Source organism: Dissoconium aciculare, assembly GCF_010015565.1.
Source record: "Dissoconium aciculare CBS 342.82 unplaced genomic scaffold K489scaffold_7, whole genome shotgun sequence".
In the NCBI taxonomy this organism is placed as follows: Eukaryota; Fungi; Ascomycota; class Dothideomycetes; order Mycosphaerellales; family Dissoconiaceae; genus Dissoconium; species Dissoconium aciculare.
In genome coordinates, this window is record NW_022984957.1 from 242,864 (window position 1) to 265,472 (window position 22,609).

General features: G+C 50.9%; 9 protein-coding genes across 9 annotated transcripts; 7 read left to right on the forward strand and 2 right to left on the reverse strand.

The window, feature by feature from the left end:
* Positions 1-485: 485 nt before the first annotated feature.
* On the forward strand, positions 486-800 carry K489DRAFT_229754 (uncharacterized protein). Its single transcript, XM_033599804.1, has one exon. The coding sequence runs from the start codon at positions 600-602 to the stop codon at positions 765-767; it is 168 nt and encodes a 55-aa protein (XP_033459016.1). The 5' UTR covers positions 486-599; the 3' UTR covers positions 768-800.
* Positions 801-1,625: 825 nt separating this feature from the next.
* K489DRAFT_380725 (uncharacterized protein) lies at positions 1,626-2,681 on the forward strand. Its single transcript, XM_033604943.1, has one exon. It carries the CDS (start codon positions 1,946-1,948, stop codon positions 2,276-2,278), a length of 333 nt encoding a protein of 110 aa, XP_033459017.1. The 5' UTR covers positions 1,626-1,945; the 3' UTR covers positions 2,279-2,681.
* A 1,480-nt stretch (positions 2,682-4,161) lies between these two features.
* Positions 4,162-5,296, forward strand: K489DRAFT_339278 (uncharacterized protein; the record flags this gene model as incomplete). The annotated part of the gene is made up of 2 exons (XM_033602241.1): positions 4,162-4,617; positions 4,733-5,296. Coding segments are annotated over exons 1-2 (828 nt in total), but the record flags the coding sequence as incomplete, so codon positions are not given.
* A 112-nt stretch (positions 5,297-5,408) lies between these two features.
* Positions 5,409-6,274, reverse strand: K489DRAFT_370874 (GINS complex, Psf3 component; the record flags this gene model as incomplete). The annotated part of the gene is made up of 3 exons (XM_033603188.1): positions 5,409-5,476; positions 5,532-5,646; positions 5,870-6,274. The coding sequence occupies 3 exons, from the start codon at positions 6,272-6,274 to the stop codon at positions 5,409-5,411; spliced, it is 588 nt and encodes a 195-aa protein (XP_033459019.1).
* Positions 6,275-7,330: 1,056 nt separating this feature from the next.
* On the forward strand, positions 7,331-13,454 carry K489DRAFT_370875 (uncharacterized protein; the record flags this gene model as incomplete). Its single annotated transcript, XM_033603189.1, has 2 exons — positions 7,331-13,315; positions 13,392-13,454. 2 exons carry the CDS (start codon positions 7,331-7,333, stop codon positions 13,452-13,454), a joined length of 6,048 nt encoding a protein of 2,015 aa, XP_033459020.1.
* A 1,321-nt stretch (positions 13,455-14,775) lies between these two features.
* Positions 14,776-15,709, forward strand: K489DRAFT_380732 (uncharacterized protein). The gene has a single exon (XM_033604944.1). It carries the CDS (start codon positions 15,048-15,050, stop codon positions 15,519-15,521), a length of 474 nt encoding a protein of 157 aa, XP_033459021.1. The 5' UTR covers positions 14,776-15,047; the 3' UTR covers positions 15,522-15,709.
* Positions 15,710-16,789: 1,080 nt separating this feature from the next.
* K489DRAFT_308470 (uncharacterized protein) lies at positions 16,790-18,394 on the reverse strand (the record flags this gene model as incomplete). The annotated part of the gene is made up of 4 exons (XM_033600614.1): positions 16,790-17,006; positions 17,064-17,876; positions 17,978-18,187; positions 18,243-18,394. Coding segments are annotated over 4 exons (1,392 nt in total), but the record flags the coding sequence as incomplete, so codon positions are not given.
* A 1,621-nt stretch (positions 18,395-20,015) lies between these two features.
* On the forward strand, positions 20,016-20,638 carry K489DRAFT_229899 (uncharacterized protein). Its single transcript, XM_033599805.1, has 2 exons — positions 20,016-20,071; positions 20,129-20,638. Exon 2 carries the CDS (start codon positions 20,138-20,140, stop codon positions 20,522-20,524), a length of 387 nt encoding a protein of 128 aa, XP_033459023.1. The 5' UTR covers positions 20,016-20,071; positions 20,129-20,137; the 3' UTR covers positions 20,525-20,638.
* Positions 20,639-21,746: 1,108 nt separating this feature from the next.
* Positions 21,747-22,127, forward strand: K489DRAFT_370879 (uncharacterized protein; the record flags this gene model as incomplete). The annotated part of the gene is made up of 1 exon (XM_033603190.1): positions 21,747-22,127. One exon carries the CDS (start codon positions 21,747-21,749, stop codon positions 22,125-22,127), a length of 381 nt encoding a protein of 126 aa, XP_033459024.1.
* Between the last annotated feature and the right edge of the window lie 482 nt (positions 22,128-22,609).

Consider the following 22,609-nt stretch of genomic DNA (forward strand, 5'->3'; position numbering starts at 1 on the left):
AGGGCGATGAAATGGTGTGCCGCACATACACCATCGCACCGGCCGAAAAGTGCCACAATGCCACATCGTAAATGGTAGTGTCTGTAGCAAATCCTAGTACCGCGGCTCGGATTGATGATTGCTGCTGAAGCATGGTCATTTTTCAAGTTATCATGATAGATATGCAGAGCAGTGTGATTTTCGTGGCTGTCAAGCGATCAAATTAGTGCTGATTGCTCAAACCATTCTAGATCTTGGAAATATGCATTGCACACGATAATAATTGCTTTGGCTTGAAGTGGCGTTGATCCAGCAAGTTGAGAGGCACAATGAAGTCTTGTCAAGCATATGTTGGTTGTGTAGTGGTGTGTAAGATTGCCAAGCTTGATCATGCAGATTTACCAATTGACAGGAGACCCCGACAAGGATAAACTATCTTGCCGCGGCTCTCCAGTTATCTACTCGAGGTCATCGAGCAAGCCTTGACATAGCAAAAACTTCCTCTTGAATATTTCTGCGTGGCTATTGCAATATCAAACGCCGTCAAAGCGCATGTTTGACTTTGCACCAGGTATGTTTTTGACTGACAGGATTCACTTCTAGGTGGGCAACTCGCTGAAATGGCCATGCTTGAGTGTCAATTATCTGTCGGTAAATCTTCACAACTTAAAGGTCAGCATCTTGACAGTGCATATGCCCCTCTTCTGGCTGCAGGAACGAAGCGTGAGATTGCTTATGTTTGCTTGTTTGGCATGATCGTGAAGACATTTTGGATGGTCGTGCCCTAGAGTCGGAGAAATGTGGTACCAGGACTACTGCAGTTCATCGCTCCACGTGGCGCTGGTCCCGGCCTCAACGTGCTCGCTAGAGAGACGCCTGTAGCTTTGATTGGTATCGAAAATAACACACGCCGGGACTGCCCGTGCGCGAAGGACAAAATGGCGGCGAATGGACTTATCAATCAATCTGCACGCATGGTATCAGACATCGCTTGTACAGCCAATCAAATTTTACCCAAGGGCAGCAACACCGAGAATTTGTACCTGCTCATCGTGCCTCCGGGCGGCTGATTGTGGGCGTGTTCTACTCGGACTTCCGAGGCTTTTTGACAGTACCATGAGCCACATCGCCCTCAAGCATGAGGAAAAGCACACTCATGTCCCTGGCCAATGATATCCGAATTAAGGGCGAACTCTATCGGACTCGCTTCCTATATTCGAAATTATCATGATTAAGATGATATCACATGCCGATCTACTACCATGCCGATGGCTACAAGTCCCGTCGTAGTTCCGCACCTGCCACTATCGCGCAACGGCGACAGCGGATCAACCACGATTCCCGATAATTCTTATCTTCCGCGTCAATGTCCATGATGCTCAGATTCCAAGGTTGGCGATCAAGCCACATTTTGGACACGCAATCGGAGTTTTATGCTTCTTTCTGACATGAGCCCTAGAATTTGAACATGCCTAGGTCGAGAGCCACATTCCAGGCTCGCATTCTGCCCCGTTTAGGTAAAGCTTTACTAGCCTGGGCATTCAACCTTTACATGCTGAGTCACCACCCTGGGCAATCAAAAAATACTGCACGAATTGATGAAACTTTGAAAGCAATTTTGTATACACGAAACAGATTTGCAAACAGTTCCGCGATGACGCTGGGCCGCTCACCATTCGATAGGCGAGTTTTGCTTCACAATTTGAGCACGACGACCAAGCCGAATCAACTAGATCCATCCATGGATTGCTTCACCCACGGGGACCACGTGACCATATGATTCTCGACACCAAAGGTACCCTACCCAGCTTGCCGGTAGCTTGGCTCGTTGGCATGAGCTTCTCGCTCGGTGGAACTTCACTGCGTTGATCTATCACCCTGCAATTCGCGTCAACGACAGAAGTATCATCTGGGCCGCTTCGACGCAGTGCAAGTGCACTCTTCCGCAGCTCCATTACAAATCAAAATGGAAGCCACCCAGCCGCATGATCAGTCGAGTGCCATCGATTCGGAAAGTGTCCGCGTCTGCATTCGAATACCACTAAAATACATTCCCGGCGCCATTCTTCGACGCCCTGTCACACTTGGTGAGATGTTTTGCGAGACCCATCTCAACCGCAATTTCGAAGCGGCGAGTGGCCGCGATCATGTCACTATTCCACCAGGTTTCGACTCTGAGAATGATGTGAAGCGCTGGTTCATCTTCGATTTCAATGTGAAAGGGCTCGTGAGGCGCTCAGACTTGCGGCAAATACGCCATGAATGTTACCTTGGGTGCCAAAAGGACGGAAAGTTGTAGGTGCTGTGAAAACAATAGGCTTTTGACTCACCGACTGATTTGTTAGAATTTTTGTTCCAAAGTCTGGATCGAACGAAGCCGTCTTCAAGTACGTAGAAACGTATGCGTGGGGTGGGTTGAGGGAGGAACCTGTAAGGATAATCAAATTGGAAATTCCGCCACAGGGGTAGTCGTCATTGTCGTTCTCGGGGTATTACGTCGCGTGCAGGGTTTTATGAAGGCCGCACTAGATCTCTTCGTGTCGCTGAGATTGGCATATTATCCAGCATCTGCAATGCAGCCTTGAACTCATGAAAGTATCTAGCTTCCTCGTATATTTAGGCGGGCGCTGGTCTTTCGACTGCGCAATACTTGGGTAAGTATGCCCTTGTAAAGTCGTCGCTGTAATAATCTCAAGCTACGCAAAACATTTCAAGGATCATTTGCGATCGTCAACAGCTCATAGAATCGACACACCATGAAGAACGTAGTGTTTTCGATAAAGGAGAGCACAGTGCTTCAATCCATAATTCGCCAGCTATCATGCCACGAAGGACGGCCAAGTCAAAATATGCCGATTTTCCTGACGAGCTGTGGCTACAGGTCTTTGGCTATCTGGATCGCGCAGCAGACAGAAATACAAAATTGTCCTTACGCAAGACGACGAAACGGTTCAATGCTCTGATAGGGACTTTTGCGTTCTGCAAAGTATATCCCCGTGGTGCCAAACCCGCGACAAATGCGATATTACGTCCGAGTCTAGAATAAAGTAAGATTTCGCCAGGAAATCGGCTAGTGCGACCCGCCCAGTATCCCTATCTTCTGCGTTGTATAAAAGAGATTGACATGCGTGTCTCCAACTCGGATGTTCGCATCAGTCGAGAAGTGGATGTGTTGGCGGCACATGCGCAATTTCTCTCAGGACTAAAACATGCAACGCCACTGTCTGAGATACTCGGATTCAAGCTCGACAATTGGGTTGGTCTTCGAGAAGATCACTTCAGAGCACTTCTGTTTCTCGCGTGTGAAGGACTACAGATACCATGATGCGCCCAATAGCACCGTCAACTCGTGCCGCTATCGAATGTTGTCACCGCCGAATTATGCAAAGCTCATCTTGCCGTTATTCGAAAAGATGACGACTGATAATTCGTCCGATGACCTCAGGGGGACCGTCGAGATCGAGATTTTATCTTTAGGATTTTAGTTCCAAAGAAATGCCGAGCACCCAGGCTTCTCGCAGTTTGTGAAGGAGATCGAAATTTGCGTTCCCGATCGACTAGTTTGTGCGGAGCCCGGAGAGGGTGATAAGAAGCTCAACAAGGCTCATACACAGTTGCTGGCACACGTGAAGGGTCCGGCTCCTCCGCTCCACCACCCCAGACCTCTCGCTCGTGAAACACCGGAGACTCTCGAGAATAAATATAAAACAATCTTGATGTTTTTGTGCGACGGACTTGAGGCAGCTCAATTCACCGAACAGCCTGGCGTAGATGCTCCTACTCGGGACCGATCTGGAAGCGGTATGCCCTCGATTGACTCAAGTACAGGCGGTGCCATCGCACTCCTACATGTTAGCGATTTTTATGGAGAGGTCGAGCGCCGATGCGTTAATCATAGTGTTGTGCCTGAACCTGGCCCCAAGCGTTCTCCAGTTTGACAGCATAGTTCGGTGTCTAATATGACGAGGCTTCGTGATTTCAGTTCTTGGCGATCAAAGGCTCATCACGAATGTCTGTTGGCAGATATATCAGTGAATTTTCAGCTAGATGACGTCGGAAAGTGATGATCAAAGTCATTCGTTCAGCAATTGTTGTTCCACGAATTGCATTGAGCTAGCGGGAGGTATATATGATCGAGAACGCCCACCCACGCGACCGAGGGCCCGCCCGCGCCCGCCTCCCGTGGTCAAGCAGGGTCATCATTGACCACGTCTACGACAGATCTGTCCCGAGGCCACACTGCTCATCAGCTTAGGATTCATATCTCCAAACGGTCCTTCCATTACTACACTTTCGCGCGAATTATCTTGATAATACTGGACTTGTTCACAAGCTACTGCATAGCCTATCGACTTCTGGGCGATTACGATCACCATGCTCGCGTCCGGCTTCACACATGCACCAATCTCACGACTATTAGTCGTGGGCGTTGTCGTCACCAGCTTCCTTGCCAGCTTGACCGACACGAAAGTCTTCGCATGGATCGAAGTGCGCCCGCATCTATGGGAATACGGCCAGTACTGGCGGGTTTTCACCTGGCAGCTATGCTACACGAACAGCACTGAAGTACTCTTCGCGGCCATGACGTTTTACCAGCTGCGCGTGATAGAAAGATTATGGGGCAGTCGTAAATTTGCTGTAGGTGACAACCCTTCACATGGATCTTGGAAAGCCGATGCGCTGGAGATCACAACTATTATATGAGCGATCACTCGCTGACGCGGTAGGTCGGCGTGATTCTCTTTTCCTGCAGTCATTTCTCCTCTTGACATTTTTCTATTCCGCCTTCCTTACTCCCTTCATCTTGATTGCGGTTCTCCGACCGCTGAGCTTCGGGCGGATCAATTACCTTCCCGCAGGCCCAACGCCACTTCTCTTCGCCCTTCTGGCACAGTACCATGCCGTGGTGCCCTACATCTACAAATACCGCGTCTCCGGGTCAACCTCGTCCTCAGATCAATCGACAGGCATACTGCTCACATCGAAAGCGACATCATATCTTCTCCCACTCCAACTTGCCCTTTCACAACTACCCGGCTCGGCACTAGCTGCGGCTGTGGGCTGGTGTGTGGGTATTGCATATCGTCGCGAAATACTGCAGGGCGCAGTCAGATGGCGCGTACCCACTTGGCTGGTGGCCGCGGGATATGAGCAGAAAGAACGGTATAACCATTTGCGACGTCGCATGGAAGGCGAGGTGGCTGCTGGTCGGGCAACGGGCGTCGAGCGAGATGGCGGCAGCGGTAATGCTGGTGGAGAAGATCAGGCGAGAAGGAGAGGTGTTGTTGGCGGATTATTTGATCAATTTAGAGGAGCTTTGTGAGTCCTTGTCGATGGAAGACTGTCGATCACTCGTGTTCGGGAGATGCAGAACATGATCTGCTTGCATCGCCTATGTATACTGGGATATGACGGTATTGGCTTTTCGCTCAAGATTTGCTTGTATGCTCGAACCACCTCTTGACCGAGCTTGTGCCGTCATGAGCAGCGCGGAATACTGCGAAAACGGTGAGCACAATTTTCGCTGCTCAGCGTGATGGGTTAGCACTTACGCCGGCGTTCGGTCTCGTCAAGGCCATTGGTGAATTCGTTGCCGTCAGCACCGTGTTGGACTGCGCGAGTATTCTGTGCCTTGTCGGCGATTTCGAAGGCTCGAATCTTGAATGACTAGAAGGTATGGCATCTTAGTGATTAATTTCTTTTACCTCCGACGATTGATACACCGGTTGAGAGCCTGCACGTGTTGATACACGTAGGCACAGATGGGTATGAGATCATCGAGGAGTGCATCGCAATACTGTATGCCGTCCGTGGACAAACTACGATATGATGCAAATATCTGGCCGCGTTGGCCAAGTATTCTGTTAGCAATCAAATTGATGGGACTTACATCTTCAAGAACCTCGATCAACTCTTCCTCCTCGAACAGCTCCAGCATACGCTCGCCGAGTCCGTAGAACCAGCCCGCTTGCGCTCGGATATCCACACTCCGAGGCTCTGCTCGCAATGCGTTCAGCACGCGATGACCAAGCGCAGTCGGCATGTCAATTGACGCCAGAGATGCAGCTTCGTCGTCTACCATTCCGCCGCGGCCTTGGCCCGGTTTCGTGACCGCAAGCATCTCGGCGAGCCATAGTGGAAGGTCAAGTTTGAGGCCTGCCGTTACAGCAGCGCCATGGTTCAGAGCGGGCAGATGCGTAGTGGGTAGCGCGAGGTTCATCGTGCATGGGACTTTCTGCGCATCGGTGAGGATGCTGTCGGGTGAATAGTAGGACGCTGGAAATGAAGCGGCCATTGCATATAGTTTGTTGCTCGCGGTCTTTTTTGTGGTTGTCTTGGTGTTACAGGAAGTGCTCAGATCTGCATGGCGGTCTTGTTCTCGACGAGATGACTATTTTGATTGTTCCCAGACGCGTTCGTGGACGCGATAACGAGATTCACGCCTATGTGTGCTGGTTAATCTATTCACCTTTACGACTCCTATGAAATATAGATGACACGCTTCTGGAATTTTCGAAACCTCTGTGGGTACTTCCCGACTATCTGTATACGACTATTTCATATTCGCTTTCGTCAGACAATCGCCATCAGGCGGCAAGTCGATTGCGTGGACGATCGCTCACTGCCCAGGTAAGATACGGCTTTGTGTCTCCGCATAACCCGGAGCACGATTGCGGACTTATGGCTATTACTAAACAAGGCGTCACTGGAATGCGACAGAAGGCGAGACAAGTATGACATCGTCATCAATCCGTTATATGCCCAGGTGTTCTTGAAGGCATGACAAAGTTATTTCGATAAACTCTTCTAAATTGCTTCATTTCTTGAAGTGACCAGCATGCGAACCAGTTTCACGGTACTTGTCCCATCCAATAAACACTGTGGTCATTAATGTTCTCCAGCTTGGTGGCGTCAAAGCTCCATCGGTGACGACTGCGCTTGTTGCCTGTCTGGAGAGCATTGCATTCCAGCACATACAGACATACATCGCCCCTCTCACGACGGAACATATCTTGGTGCACAGCAGACAGGCACCGATTACCCGAAAATCACATTCCATACGTAGCGACAAAGCCATTCTTGGGTTGCCTTCCGCTTTCCTCTTACGGGTATCATTTGTGCTCGTGCGACCACGACACGATCTACAGCAAGACGCCTACGACACCTCACACCTGTCAATCGCTCGCTACAATCCGCGTCAAAGTTCATCCACCGGTCGTGCAAAAGGCAGGACTATTCTCTCAAGCGCTTCTCAGCGTAAACCTATAGTACTGGTTCCTTCCTTCCGATCTTACTCAACGTCCTCAATGAGCCAGCGAGTCACGCGACTCCTTCTCTTCCTACAATAAACATGGCTGCAGAGCCGGCACGCGTCTCAGCGCTGATCAGTCAGGCTATGGATGGTCTCTTACACGGCGACGGGCAGGATGCCTCCCGAGCGACATCTCCCGGTGTTGGAGCTCCTCGTATCAAAAAGGGCACTGTGGAAGAGGAGGCAGAATGTGAACGGCTTGGTCGGACACGGCCGCGTGTGTTTCCCTACACTCGATACCTCCCGTATGAGACGGAATCAAGGGATCATCGAGAGAATGACCTCGACGAGATGATCCGGCATCTCTATATATGCGTGGCGGCGGGTGACTTTGTCCGCGGTGCTGTACACTGGACGAAGGAGATTCGCGGCTGGATGAGCCTCAAGTTTGACTTGACCAAACAGCAGCGCATTGCCTTGGTCAAGCTCTATTACGAGCTTTCGCTAGCACCGGGCCTAGAATATGCTATTGCTGAGCGCTTCGCCAGCATGTTCATGGTTTTGACCAAACGCAAACACTACTTGCGGCCCGGCAAAGATCTCTATCTTGATTGGAGACCGATCTATAAAGAGTTGAAAGTTTTCGTGTTGCCGTCGGAGAGTGGCACACACAACACATACAGTTCGAAGAGAAATGTTCGAACGTTGACGAAACTTTGCACATTTGCTCAGCTTTTCTTCGATCCTCGCGAAATCCCTGCCATGATGGAAGAGTTCTTGCCATTCTACACCATGTCATACTCTGAACATGCTTTCGTAGTCTTGGGACTGTTCAACTTGATGTTGCCCACTAGCGCACCACCAGCAGACGAGCCCAAGCTGCAGCCGGAATATTACCTCCCAACCTTCTTCCATTTGTGGTCTACCATCAATCGATCCATGATGGTAGATATCCGCTTTCTCGACATCTTCTCTCGGCTAGCACGCGATTGCCTCGTCGAGGAATCGATACCTTTTGGGGCGTGTGGTATTTTTACCGAAGAACAATCATCGTTGATTTTCACTTCCATCTTACGGCTGCTTGAAATTCCTGTAGGCCAAGCTACAACTCCCTATAGTGGTGTTGTAGATCTTGGTGCCGGATCCGCTGTCCTGATCGATCGTGATCCGCGCAAACACCCTATCGCTCATCACATTGCGCGATGGATCATCATGTCATTGTCACCAAAGTGCCTCGAAGCCAGCGATTCTACCTCTACGCTACACCAACTCGAGACCTTGATTCAAGGAATTGAGACTTTCGCTCATCCTTCGAATTCCGGTGCTTGGACAAAGCCTCTGGCGCAACTTGTATACTACCTCGCCGACTTTTTCGTCATGCGCTGGAACCGTGAGCAGAGCGGCGAATATGATATTCCGCCAGAGCGTAAGCTCAACGCTGAGGTTCGACGTCGCTTCGTTCTTTGCTTACGTGAGGTCGTCTTCCTGGGTATCTATGCGAAGAGCTCCACAGCTATGAACTTCAACTTGAGCACTCTCTCCAGCTTAGCCTATTTGGAGCCCACTCTGGTCCTCCCTGGCGCGCTGCAGCGCATTTACCCAGCCATGCAAGGCTTGGTGGAAGTCCATCGCACCATCTCTTCCATCCGCGCATTGCAAATGCTGAGCCGCGTCATTGCCAAAACCAAAGGTTTCCGTTGTCATCTCACAACTCTGCTCGGCCTGGCATTGCCGGGCATTGATGCGAACGATCTGGATAAGACTATGCACAGTCTGGCGTTCATCCAGGCTGTTTGCTATAACATTCCGCTCTACGATCTGACAAAGACGTCTAAAAGGAAGCAAAATGGCTCTCGTGGCCGCGATGACATGGACGAAGACGAGGACTCATCTTCGTCAGGCGTCAGTGGAACTGCGATCGCCGTCGAATGGATTACTGCGCAAGTGGCTCGCTTCGAGCAAGAAGGTCCTGGAGTCGAGGTCGACTATGAAAATGAACTATCCGCGGCAGACGAAGAAATGATCCTCAAGTCGTCAACCGCGGGCTTTTCAGAATTCGTCATAAGCCTGCTTGCTCGAGTGTTTACCTTGCTCCAGAATCTTCCCGATGCTGCACGTGTTAAGAGTGGCAGCCCGGAAGAGAACGTTATCAATACGCTTCCTGCTACATTTAGCCCTCTGTTGGCTAGCTTGAGTCCTGAGCTTTACGATGTTGCTCTCGAACACGTTGCTAGATTCGCCTCGAATCATGTCGTACATCAAGCGCGTGATGCCATGGCTTTCATTTGTAACGCACTTGTGAAGATCTCGCCAAAGAAGGCCTTGCATCGTCTGCTCCCCGATCTGCTCACCAGCATCCGCACCGAAATAAGTGAGAATGGTGCCGGCTCTACACGGACAACAGGCAGTGAAATCCTCCCGCGTGATCGAGCACTCGTCTGGCATGTGTCCTTGCTGAGCATGTGCGTGGTGCATGTCGGCAGAGATGTCCTCGATTTCAAAGACGAACTGTTCGACATTGCCATTTTCATGCAGGATACCTGCAAGGGCATTCCACTGGTGCATGTGTCGAATTATGTTCACCATCTCCTCCTCAATCTGACGGTCACCTACACTAACGACTACAGCTTGTTCAACGCAGAGGAACTGGAAGACGGCATTACATCGAAGAATTGGGGCGTCACGATTGATCCTGCGTCCTTGGAAGTCGGATGGCATGTTCCTGATGGGGAAGAATTGGAATTCGCAGAGAAAGTTTACGAGGCCCATGGTCGTCGCGCGTTGGAGTCACTGAACGAGCTTATTTCCGGCAAAGGCTCAATCAAAAAGGATGGCGTTGGTAAGGAGTGGTCTGACGAAGTCTCTCGGAATTTGGTTTTGCTACGACTCGTCATTTCCGGCATGTCTCGTTTGTTCCGCTCCGACGATCCCTCCGTCACACCTCGTGTCTTTGATGGAGCCACCGGTCAAGTTGGAGGCGACGTATCCATGGCAGACGCCGATGAAGCCCACGCTGGTGCGAATGGTCACGTGTCAGAGCTGACTCTGGCAGAGGAAGATGAGCTCAAGCGCGGATTTAACTACGCAACCGGCTATCCTCTGGACATAGACAGCGCTCAGTACAAGTCAATCCATGAGTTGCGCAGAGTTGCTGGCGAGACCCTGCACCGGGTGCATCTCTTCTTGGTCGAGCATCAAGAGGACGACGTCCCTTGCTTCAACTCCCTTTACACCGCGTACCGCTCGTGGTTCGTGGATCTGGGCATTGAGCGTTCTGCTCACGTCCTGGATCGCCTCACTCGTCTTTTAGCCGCCGACATCCATCCATTCAAGTTCTCAGGCACCCGCAAACAGTACCCTCGACCGTTGCTCGTACGTCGCGCGAACCTTTACCACTTCCAGCGATTACGCTTCAATGAACATGAACGAGCGGCTTCGGATCTCGATAAAACCCTGTTGTTGGATCTAGCACAATCTGCTACTTCTTCTTACACCGACATTCGCCGCACGGCGCAGTCGGCCGCTGAGCAGGCGGTCAAGAGCATCGCTGGGTCCAAGACATTGGTCATCCCGCCTTTGCTCGACGCACTCGAAGATGCGTTGAAGAAGAATGACCACTCACGGATCAAAGGAGCAATGTTTTCGCTACTGTTCGGAAGCCTGGGCAAACCAATTGGTAGGAATTGGAATTTCGCGCCAAGGATGATAAAGCTTGCCATTCTCGTGTCAGAGGGCGATCGCCCTAGCATTCAAAAGCTGGTTATGCAGTCGAGTTTCACAATTCAAGACATGACCAAAGCACTTGATCGAATGGTCATACTCGATCAAGATATTCTCAACGACATCTGGCCCGCAGATCCTCCTGCAGATGCGAAGACTGTCGCTGTAACGCTGCAAGATGCTCAGAAGCTGATCCCCGCTAAGCAAGCCGCCATCAAGAAGCGAAGAAAATTTGTCGAAGATCGCAAGACTGCACTCGCAGTCGAGCTGATAGAGATTGCCAAGAATAGTCATTGGAAAAAGGCAAGCCGCACTGCTGTATTGGCGATAGGTTTGGATTACCGCTTCGAGACGATCACATCCGATGCAATGATTGAGATGGTGATCAAAGGTGTCATTGATCCTCATCCCAATCTCCGTGCACTATACGCGACTTCTATGAACGCCATCTTCAGTCTTGCACAGACTCGTGCTCTAGTCGGACACAAATACGAGAACTACTTGATCGACAGTCAACAAGATCCCGATCAAGTTTTCATACCTTCTGAGCGTGATGATCCGACTTGGACCAAGCGCTACCTCACTGACTTTTCCAAAGCGGACGCACAAGCATACATCGATGGCGACTACGCTGGTTGGCTCGTTTGGCAAAAGAACATTCGTGGTTTCCAGACCGGGGCCAGCTTGCTTGAATATGATGATGTTGAGAAACATGTCCGTCAAAAGATGGGCACATACATCGACCGCAACTGGCTTTCTACCTTGTTCGGATACATGAAGCAAGAACCCCGGGATGCCAACGTTGATCGATTCCGCATGACGAACTCGATGATCGTCGCCTACGCGATGGATCTCATGAGCGACGGGCTTACGTCGGTGACATTTGACGATTTCAAAGACCTCGCCTTGGCAGTGTATGAAGATGGCAGCGACAAACATCAACACCGTGCTATGGCCGAAATCCTCGGAGCCATGATTTCCAGCGCCGAAGAGACCGCGCCAGCCTTCCGGGAACAAGTCTGGGAGTTTGCATTCCCCATTGTTCGCAAGATCTTCAGCGACGGCTTGACGCCCGAGAACATCTCATACTGGTCAACGTTTGTTACCATCATCGTGAGTGGTAAGGATCCTCGCCGTGCCTGGCCTTTGGTGGAATGGCTTGCAAGCTTCAGGCTTGACATGGATACCAATGCAGCTTTCAAAGAAAGTTCGAAAATCACGCTTCTTCAGCTACTGGTCAGTTCGACAGGTTGGCATTTCCAGCTTGAGAAACCAATCGTGGAAGACTTTGTCGCTCATCTGGATCATCCATATAAGGGTGTCCGTGAAGTCATGGGTACAACGCTGGCCACCATTTTCCGAACTCGGTACCACGAGTCATACAAAGACATCCCGACATTGCTGGACGCTCAGAGACAAGCATCATCTCTCGGAACGAGGCCATACCAGGCTACAGAGGAATTCTCGAAAATGGTTATGGACATTTTCAGTCGACTTGAAAAGTGGCGCCTGGAACGACCTGCTGGGATACAGACACCGACACCGTACACTCAAGCCAGCAAGACCGTTCTGCTGTGGCTCGATACCTGTCTCTCCAACTACGAATGCACGTCGCTCATTCCCTTCTTCCCTGGTGCTGTGATGGAACAGCTGCTTCACATGATGGATATCAAAGAAGACCCCGAGTTGCAGTCTCTTGCATACCACGTTTTCCGCCACCTTCCCAACATTCCTCACAGACCTGGTGAAGAGTCTGGCGCATTAATCGATTCTCTCGTCCGCATCGGTCGCGCTTCGCCGTCCTGGCATCAGCGCCTTCGCGTTCTCATCAACATTCAGGTCCTGTACTTCCGAAATCTCTTCCTCATGCTCCCTGCTCAAGCCGAGGCGTTGTTCCTTTGCGTCCGGGAGATGCTGCATGATGCGCAACTTGAGGTCCGTCTAGGTGCAGCTGCCACGCTCAGTGGCATGATCCGCTGCTCACCCCACGCCCTTCGCGACAAGAAGATCAAAGCCCTCAAGAACCACTTCACCCGTCTCCTCGTCGACAATCCGCTCCCGAACAAGCGCTCTGTCAAGGCCACCAACGCCGCAGCTGCCGTCATCAACCGTGAGAGCGGTGCCAGCACACCGACTCCAGAACAAAACAAGCTCACTCTCACCCGCCACGCCGCAGTGCTTGGTCTCAGTGCCTTGGTCCAAGCTTTCCCATACACCTCGCCACCACCGGCATGGCTACCCGAAGTCCTGGCGACACTCGCATCCCGAGCGGCATCTGATACTGGTACGGTCGGCAAGAGTGTCAAGCAGGCACTGAGTGATTTCAAAAAGACCAGGCAGGACACTTGGCACGTTGATGTCAAGGTAAGATTTTCCCTCTTGATTCATGTTTTTCTACACATTGCAGAACTTTTACTAACCACTTTTACTATCTTCACAGGCTTTCCAACCCGAACAACTTGAAGATCTCGAAGGAGTGTTATGGAAGAGCTATTTCGCCTGAGCGGCAGATTCGATCATTGGCCTTTTCGCTTTATGTGTAGATATGCATTTCCCAAACCTAGAGGGCAGCACAGTGCGGCCTTTGCTTTCTGCGTGTAGGCCGAATAGAGATCGCTCGCATTACTGCTGCCACAGACTGCGCATCGTTGCTCAAAGCAGTATTGTTGTTTGACCGAAAAGATCCGGAGTAGATGACACAACGGCATTGCAGTTCACTTGTCATGTTTCATGCTGCGTGCACTCGCTCGCAAAACGCAGGTGCGTGTAACAAACATTGGCATTACCCTAGGCTTTGAACTCTGTACAGATCGAGATTGAAAAGTTCCAGGCATGCTATATCTGTGATGACGTTCGATTCAGCCACAAACACCATCGCGATGAGACATGAAAGCTATGCAAAAGATAGGTCGGCTACTCAAGTGGGATGGACCAATCCTCGTCCTCGACAGTGAAGTCGCATGTGTGAACGCCGAACGAAACAGCCCAAACCCTAACGCTCCCGAGGGACCCAGGGCTGCGCTAACCTTCGGCCCCAGAACAAAGTGCGGAGAAGATCCGGCGTCGAAATACGCCGATGATTGCCGTTATTGACCCGTTTCCCTGTTGTGTGTCTCATGATGTTGACCCCTCGTTTGCAATTATCGTATCTCTCGGCTCTTGATGGAGGTCTCTGGCAATCGGACGCTGGCGTCAAGTCTGTTAGAACACGAGCGCTGCCATGGCCGGTGCAACGACCTGGTCATTTAACGACATGTCCGCTCCGAGGATGTAACATGTTGCGGTACATGAGGTTCACCGTCTAATGAAAGAATGTATGTACAATACCGCATGTACCGACGAGGGGAAGTACTGGCATGAGGATACGATCAACGATGAATGATAATGACCCCGCGCTTCGTCCCTTTGACCAGCCAGAGAAGCATCAGGTTCATTGCATGTGCGGCAAGCGGCGGTCGTATCGGGTCTGCTATTCTTAGAAAGCTTAAAAGAAAGAGAGGAAAATAGAGGAAGTTCCGTTGCCGATCATCGAGACCGCCTCCACAGTCCAGACCATCTGCATCACCTGCATCTGAGAAAGAAATCCTGTGGAACTTGCCGAAGGTTCCATTGAAGACCTAGTATTGTGGGGTGGTGCCCTCTGGTTCCTGGACTGAATGGCTTGATTTAGGATCCTCTGCTGCACTTCCACGTCATTTCTCGTATGCTCGGGCCCTTCCGTTGTCCCTCCAATGCTACCCTCCAGCTTTACCGTTACTGTCGTCTATTTGCATTTGCCTCGGCGGGCAACCGGACGTGCCATTTTGGAGCATTGGCAATACAACCGTCATAAACAATGGTGATTCGGTGGCGTCTTGCGCCTTGATGGTCGCATAAACACTATTTCCGCTCGTGCTATTCATGAGACAAGGGCCACATTGGCGGAGGAATACGAAGGAGCACGGCCACCGAGAGCTTTACTTGGACAGCATCAGAATATATAAACATCCAATCCGCTCCTCCTTCTCATTTTCCTCATCAACAACCACCAATACAATCTTACCAACTCAACTTAACTCAACTCAAACCACCTCAACTACCTTCCAACTCCATCAATATGCGTGCCTCTACCATCCTCGCTGTCGCCGGCTCCACCCTGGTCGCCGCCGCACCAGCTGCCACCACCTACAAGACCGCAGGCAACACCTTCGAGGTCACCAACTTCATCTTCGGCTGCACCAACGAGTGCGACTGGTACTTCGACGTGAAGGTCACCGGTGACCACGCCCCGACCCACCCGGCCATCACCACTCCCGTCCACTGCCAGGGCTCCTTCACCGGCGCGAAGCCCGAGACCGGCAAGGACTACATCCAGTGCGCTGCCACCGGCAAGGAGAACAGCCAGCTCCTCGCCTACATCGACCGCGAGACCAGCCAGCTCAACCTCCAATACGTCGTTTCCATCCCCGAGCAGACCGCCACCTACCGCTACTACGGCGAGACCCAGGTCTACTCCGCCACTGGCTCCAACGCCTCCAAGCAGAAGAAGAACTTCACCGTCAAGCAGAGCCGCGCCACTGCCGTCGCGTAAGCGGATCATCCTCTCAGGGTTCTCAGAGACGAGATAAGGAAATCATGAAAGTGTAACGAAGATCAAGAAGTCGCGTAGCGACAGTGAGAGGAAGAAAAGCTCGTATTCCGTCATTTATCATCATCATTACGGTTTTCTCCGTACTAGAAAATTAGCATCACCAAAAATTTAAATGTCTAATCACCACAATCACCTTCATAACATCCTGAGTAAAATTGTTCCATCTCGTTTGCACTCATCGCCCATCGTTCCCTTCTAAAATAGCTGCACAATAAAGATCAGCCTAGGCTAGTGGATCTTTGCGTTTTCACGGGTCCTACCACGACGTCACAACCCTCGTTAAAACTACCAGATGCGACCCACGCGCGTCACTCACCGACAAACACCGACCACATATAACACGGCGTGCTTAAAATCCTCACCTGAAATGTTTCGCGTTGCACAGGAATACAACCGCATTTTATATCTGGAGTCCGAGATCGAGATTCGCTCGACTTCTTTCCGGATCGTCACGCTCGCCGCCCGCAATCCTCAGGCGGATCTCGATTTGCGATTGTCTTGCGGAACCTCTTTCCAAATCGCCCTCACTCACAGCCCCCACGACCTCGGACGACAAGCATGTACTCATCATCGTGATCATCTCTGATCCATCCAGTAACATTTGCCACTGAGAACCAATCGGTTGAGTTCGCACTGCTCGTCTTCGCGGTCTGATATGTCGCCTCCACGGTTCCGCCTGCCAGAATCTTCAAGACTTTGGTTTACACGATATATTTTGGAAAGATCATCACCCAGCACATACGGCCACAGGCAGCTGAGAACAAGGGATCCCGTCCGCTCTCCCATATTTAAGCAGCTGACCGCGAGATTAGTACTACGGTGGGTGACCACGTGGGAATCCCTCGTGCTGTATGTTTTTGCTTTTTCATCGTGTCTGATGCTTCAATCTTTTTGATGGAGGATGGGGCCTCCGAGTGGATGGGGGTTGGTAGGAAGATAGGACCCGCAACGGCAATAGCGACCTTGCATGCCTGATCAAAGGAGGCTCATCATAATCACAGACGTGGAAGTCTGAAATTGCAAATCATGGGACGGGAGAAAGCAATTGGCCTGTGCTTCAGGGAAATGCTATTCAAATTACTTCGCAGATCGTGTATATCGTGCCAGTCGTCGCCTCACAACTCATCTCGCACTACCCTTTTCAGCTGCTCAGGTGCAGTGCTGTCAAGAGGAGGGACGGAGTCCTTCGGTGCCTGCCGTGACCCGCTGTTCGCGCCAATGAACTTCACGAAATCCTCAAGGGATCGGTCACCTTCATATGCCATGGCGTCCTTCCTGGTATCTGCTGGGAAGAACATGATCGTAGGATAGCTCTTGATCGGATGTTCGGGGATTTGATGTTCTGTAGCATCAATTTTCGCAATGCGGACTTTCTCGCCGGTCTCTGCGAAGTGCTGGGCAAGTTTGGCATAGGTGGGTACGAGCCTGTGATTGATTTCTGGTTAGCTGGTGATCCTCGAAATTACGGTGGGAGCGACGTACTTCTTGCAGTGGCCGCACCACGGCGCGTAGAACTCGACGAGAACGTCGTAGTCAGCGTCATACACTACACTGTCGAAACTCGCTGCTTCGAGTATAACAACGGACTCTTCTGGAACTTCGGGCTCGGGCGCAGGCTCAGGCACCTCGTACGGTGTGAGTGTCCCCTGTCGGAAGTCTTCGATCCATTTACTCAGCACCTGTGGTGTAAGATCTTCACCTTCGGACAGGTGAAAGACTCGATCGGAAGTATCGCGCATGACCAGAGTCGTGCCCTTGTTTTCACCTGGAACTAAAAGTCTCGCAGCGAAAATCGGCTCCCTTGCAGGATCGACGGTCACAAAACGCATAATATTTTCGTTGGTCTTTGCGAGCGGGCGCATGAGGTCGGTGAGGGTTTCGCGCTCCGCAGCGGAATGGGCAAAACCTGCTACTAGAGGGACGGAGGCGTTTGGTGGGTAGTACCACGACCATTTCTGGCTGTACTCGCCCACGATAGGAACCGAGTTCAACGCGATGAAGTCGATGATCGCATCGTCGTCGAAGTCGCCGTCGAAATGAAGTTCTCGCGTGTCGTACTGCTTGTAGAGGGTGATGCTGGGTTTCGCGGTTTTGGCTTTGTCGCTCGTGGCGGCGAAAGTGTAGTAGTCCAGGAGCTCTTCGGCAACACGAGTGAAGGTTTGATTGGATGCTGCGTCATTTTCGCTCCATGAGCCTACAACGACAACTTGATTGCTATGCTTGAAGCTTTCAAGTTCGCCTTCCGTAAGAACATGTATCGCTGGCTTTAAACGAACCTCGGCGAACGAAATCATCCTATCAAATCGGTCAGCATTCTCATGGCGGGATCGGAGAGTCATACGGAAATTTGTGTCTTGCAGGAATTCCACCATCGATGGACGCAAGGAGGGACATACTCTGCTGACTCCCGAGGGCCATTGTATACAGTCTCTCGCCCAACACCCTGGAAGAGTCGCAGTGTGGGATACATTGGCGTTTCATACGTCTCGCAGAGCTCATTCTGCTCGACGCAATTCACTCTCGCAAATCGTATGTCGCTCGAATTCGCGGCGACAATCGATGCGGTTTCCTCGTACAAAGGTTCCAATTCTTTGCAGACAGCGCACCTGCCATTCGTGTTAACTTCCCGCCTACAACGACCTTTCAAGAATGAGCACTCACCACGGCGCGAAAAACTCGACCATGACGGCATCGTATGAAGATATGTATTGGTCGAAGGTCTCGACTGTTAGGTCTACCGGACCAGCTGTTGTTGCAATGACGCGTGGCAGAGTGGCCGCAATGCCGAGTGCAAGGAGAGCGTAGCTATGCATCGTGTACTGACGTTGAGAAGTTCTGTCCCGAGATATGATTCTGTTCAATGAGCTGGATAGACATGAGTGCTAATGACAGAGCACCCATGAATAAGTATATTGCTCCAAGAACACTGGCGAAACGCGAACACGTGGCGGAAATGAGCATTGGTCTGCGTCGGCCTCGTTGAAAGCGACGAAGGCACTGGTCTGCGCGCTAGGTGAACCATTCTCGGTAGATGGATGCGCTTGACGCTACATTTTAGCTCTGATGTCCTTCAAGAGCTCGATATGAATGCTTCCTCCGTCAAATCCATCACGAGTCATGAGAAGGCAGAGACACAATACGAGTCATGCTAGTCTGGCGCCATGCTGCTCGTGAAAATATCTCCAGATCGAGGTTGTGCCGTGAGGTTCGATGAGGTGCCAAGTATGTATGTAGTAAAGCTTTGAGGAGGAGAATCCTTCGCTCCCCGAGAGCCACGCGAGAAACGTATGTGGAAGGATCTCATGCTAGAATCATGAAAGGCAGCGCATTTTCCCAGAGTGGGTCATGAAGAGCTGATCGCTTTTGTCGATGTGTGACGACCCTTCTGATGATGAAGTTAAGCCGCGCGTGTGATTACGTGGATATGACGATGGGGTCGATGGTCTACCTGTCCTGCGGTGCACTAGTGGTAATCCTTCCAAAAACCTTATTTGATCGGACTATGGAGCTTTCGCCGAAGCCCGAGCTTAGCACATTACACTATTCCTTCCCATAAAGCAGAGGTTCTGGTTGATGTCGAGAACATGACGAAGCAATATTCTAGCTTATCAGAAATGACTATACTTACTATGATAGGCTCAACGACGACAGTCGGCTATATACGCCACGGGCTCAGACGGTCGTCTAATGTGGCAATCCGAGCGTCGCAACCACACCAGGATGGATTGAATCTGCCTCAAAACCATGCCTATCACCCCATGACGCACGCATTATGACAAAGGTAGAATCATCCATACCATGCGGATAAGAAACCTGCTGTCCTTCTCAAGTTTGTTGCGCGGCTGGAGCGCCAACAAGCAAAAACTCTAGCGCATGCCCTGACGTCTGCGCTACGGAGCTCGATCCCATTCCAGCGAGAGGTGAGAACTTTGTCGTCTTGAAGGTTTGCCACCGCTTGTACTGTGAACTCCTCGCGGGGAACTCCATGATCCATTCAACACACATGCACGAAGTTCACTTTGACCTACTCTCGTTTTGACGAAGCTTATATCCAGCTTGGTCAATACTCCACTTCGTACTTCGGGCGCACAACACTGTATGACGAATGACGGCTGATCTAGAGTCTTCCGTCGAATTTTGGGACACGTGCGCTGCGGGCAATTGGCTAGTGCTAGTCATGTCTTTAGCCATGATCGGCGAAAGGACACTTCCTGTCGAATGAGCGTGGAACGAACCTCCTGACATCAAGGTGTCAAAAGAGGGTCGCCTGACTCGAGTGTCGTCTCCGAGGCCGAGGGTTCTGAGATCCTGGGATGGTCCTGAGATGATCTATGGTATGACGAGTGCCATGCATCGTGGGCTATGTGAGCAATCAGCATCTCGACATAAAGACATCGCAGCCCCTTCTCTTCAGCTTCTCTTCAGGACTTATATCGAACCTGCAACTCTATCAACTTCAAATTCATAATCAAGTCCTTAAACCTTCAAGTGTAAGCCTATCAGCTCGTCTAGTCTATGTGGACTTCTCCACTGACCTCGTCCACAAGTCCCTCAAGATGCACATCACAACCGTCATTGCTGTTGCCCTCGGCATCGCCACCAGCGTCACCGCTGCCCCGGTCTTGTCGCCTCGCAACACCGTCATTTATGCTACGTTCTATGACGACAACGCCTGCACTCAAAACCCAGGCGAGGCTGTCAGCTGCAACAACCCGGGATGCTTGAACGAAAATGGCCGTCACTCCATCTATTTCCAGAAGGCTTCTACCGACAACATCTACAACCTGGTCTTCAGCCCCTCCCCTAACTGCCCGTGTCAAAATCACTGCGAGACTGCCATCGTCGGACTCAAGTACCTGCCGCGTTGCGAGAGCCTCGACGGTAAACCCAACGCCGAATCCTTCCGTTTCATCCAGGGCCGTTGCGATGCCGACAACTGCTAGGAGCTTGTCGAACGACGAAGGTGACATACTAGCGGTACACCAGATATGAATCGGCGAACGGTCTTGGTGGCAGATGTTGGGTTACTTGAAATAGCTCTACCAACAATGATTCATATCTTACCTCTTAAGTTTAAGCGCCACGTGTGTAAAACCGTGATCTTTGAAAGTAATAGCAACAGTAGTGGGATATTTCTCATCACTCTGATCTTACAATACGATTTACCAGGCAGGGCTATCATCGCGTTTTGCTGCTTCGAGTTCGATATGGTAGTAGAGGCCTATGTGGACTCGGTGTTACAGGCCTCAGGCTGTGGTTCGAATGACCATGTAGCACACGAGTTAGAATTGCATTCGCGTGCGGAGAATTCCATCAAAGACATTACTCCCACATTGCGTGACGTCAATTTGGTAGCTTGAAGGACAGTAAGAAGGACAGCCCGATGAAACATACGGAGCATGGCAAATGCATTGGCAATTTTGGATAACCGTAAACTTGCGGAATTGGATACATGACTCGAGCAGTTCTCCATGAATCGAGACAGTAGCGCGTCCGCTGTCCTTCAAGCCCGTATAAATATTACGTGTATTATTACATGGCCAGGTGCATGCGTGAATTCCCGTGATGCAGGGTCTGGACTTTAGCGTCATCAATGTGATGCTAATATTGATTAAGCTTGTGTCGTTAGATTGATCCGCTCGGCTTTGAATATTGAATGCGAGCGCCGAGCGCGACTAAATACTCTTCTCGAATGTCCTAACGGGAAGCGAACCTTCTCGATCGGTACACACCTCATCGAATGCAAACCTATTATGTAGGCTGCGCTGATGCTGGAGTGGAGCTCAAATCTCTAGTTCGACTGTCCTGCCAGGCGTACCGGGAACACGCATGCGTTCAACACCCACCTGCTGCCATCTTGGTTTCCCTGATGCTTCAATGACGCTCATGTTTAGCATAGCTGTCTTGAGAAGTATTCCAGGAAACACGTGCGGTCCTTCCTGACCAGGTACAATCCGCCAACAAGGCTGTCTGCGACGGATGCTCTGTCCTTGGGAGAGACATCATGCTGACGCCGACCTCTCGTGGAAGTGGTTGAGGCTGAACTACATATATATGAAGCAGCTCGACGCCCAAACTCAAGCCATCCACAGCTCCTCAACCCAACAGCAATTTCCAGCAACTTGTCAACGTCAAGACCAGCTCTAAAGCAAAATCATCGCCATCATGAAGTACACCATCATCCTCAGCGCCCTGGCCGCCCTGGCCGCTGCCGCTCCGACACTTTCCCCTCGCAACGAAGACATCTATGCGACCTTCTACAATGACGATTCTTGCACCCAGAACAAGGGCATTGCTGTCAACGTCCGCAACCCAGGCTGCCTCAACGAGTCTGGCCGCCGATCCATCTATTTCCAAGGTGGATTCAATGACTCCGACGTTATGCTCGTCGAGAGCCCTGGCCAGAACTGCCCTTGCCAGTCTCACTGCGACCCTATCAACTTGAACGCTCACGCCAGCAATCCGTTCTGCCTGGCTATCGACTTGACCGCCTACCAGTCGGTCCGTTTCGTCGGAGGTACCAGATGTTCCGCCAACAACTGCTAAACGACTATGTCCTCAAGAAAACTCCCGAGGATGTGTTGGGAATTTTCATACCTGCAATGCAGATGATGCCCACCCTGCAGTGGTGTGACAAGATTGGCCAGATGTAGACAGTCTGCAGCAAATTGAATAAAAAGATGCCAGTCATATCGATCCATGCCTTCTATTGATCCACAAGTCTTACGTATATGGAGCCATATGATCAGAGGTGAATTTGTGTAAACCACACTGAAATTCAGGGCCTAACTCCAACATTGCATCTGCGAATCTGATTAATGAAGATCGGCGTGCTCTAGAATTGAGTAGTTTCTGTACTCACACCGAACTAACAACAAATGATGATGCAGTCAAGGCACCTTTGTTGGTGCGGGTAATAGATTAATCTCCATGAGCAGTGAAAGCTGTGAGCCTTTTTGATGAACTGCGACGAAGATTGTTCTCATTCACGGGACGTGGAGTATGGATTTGCGAGATGATTTTGACGG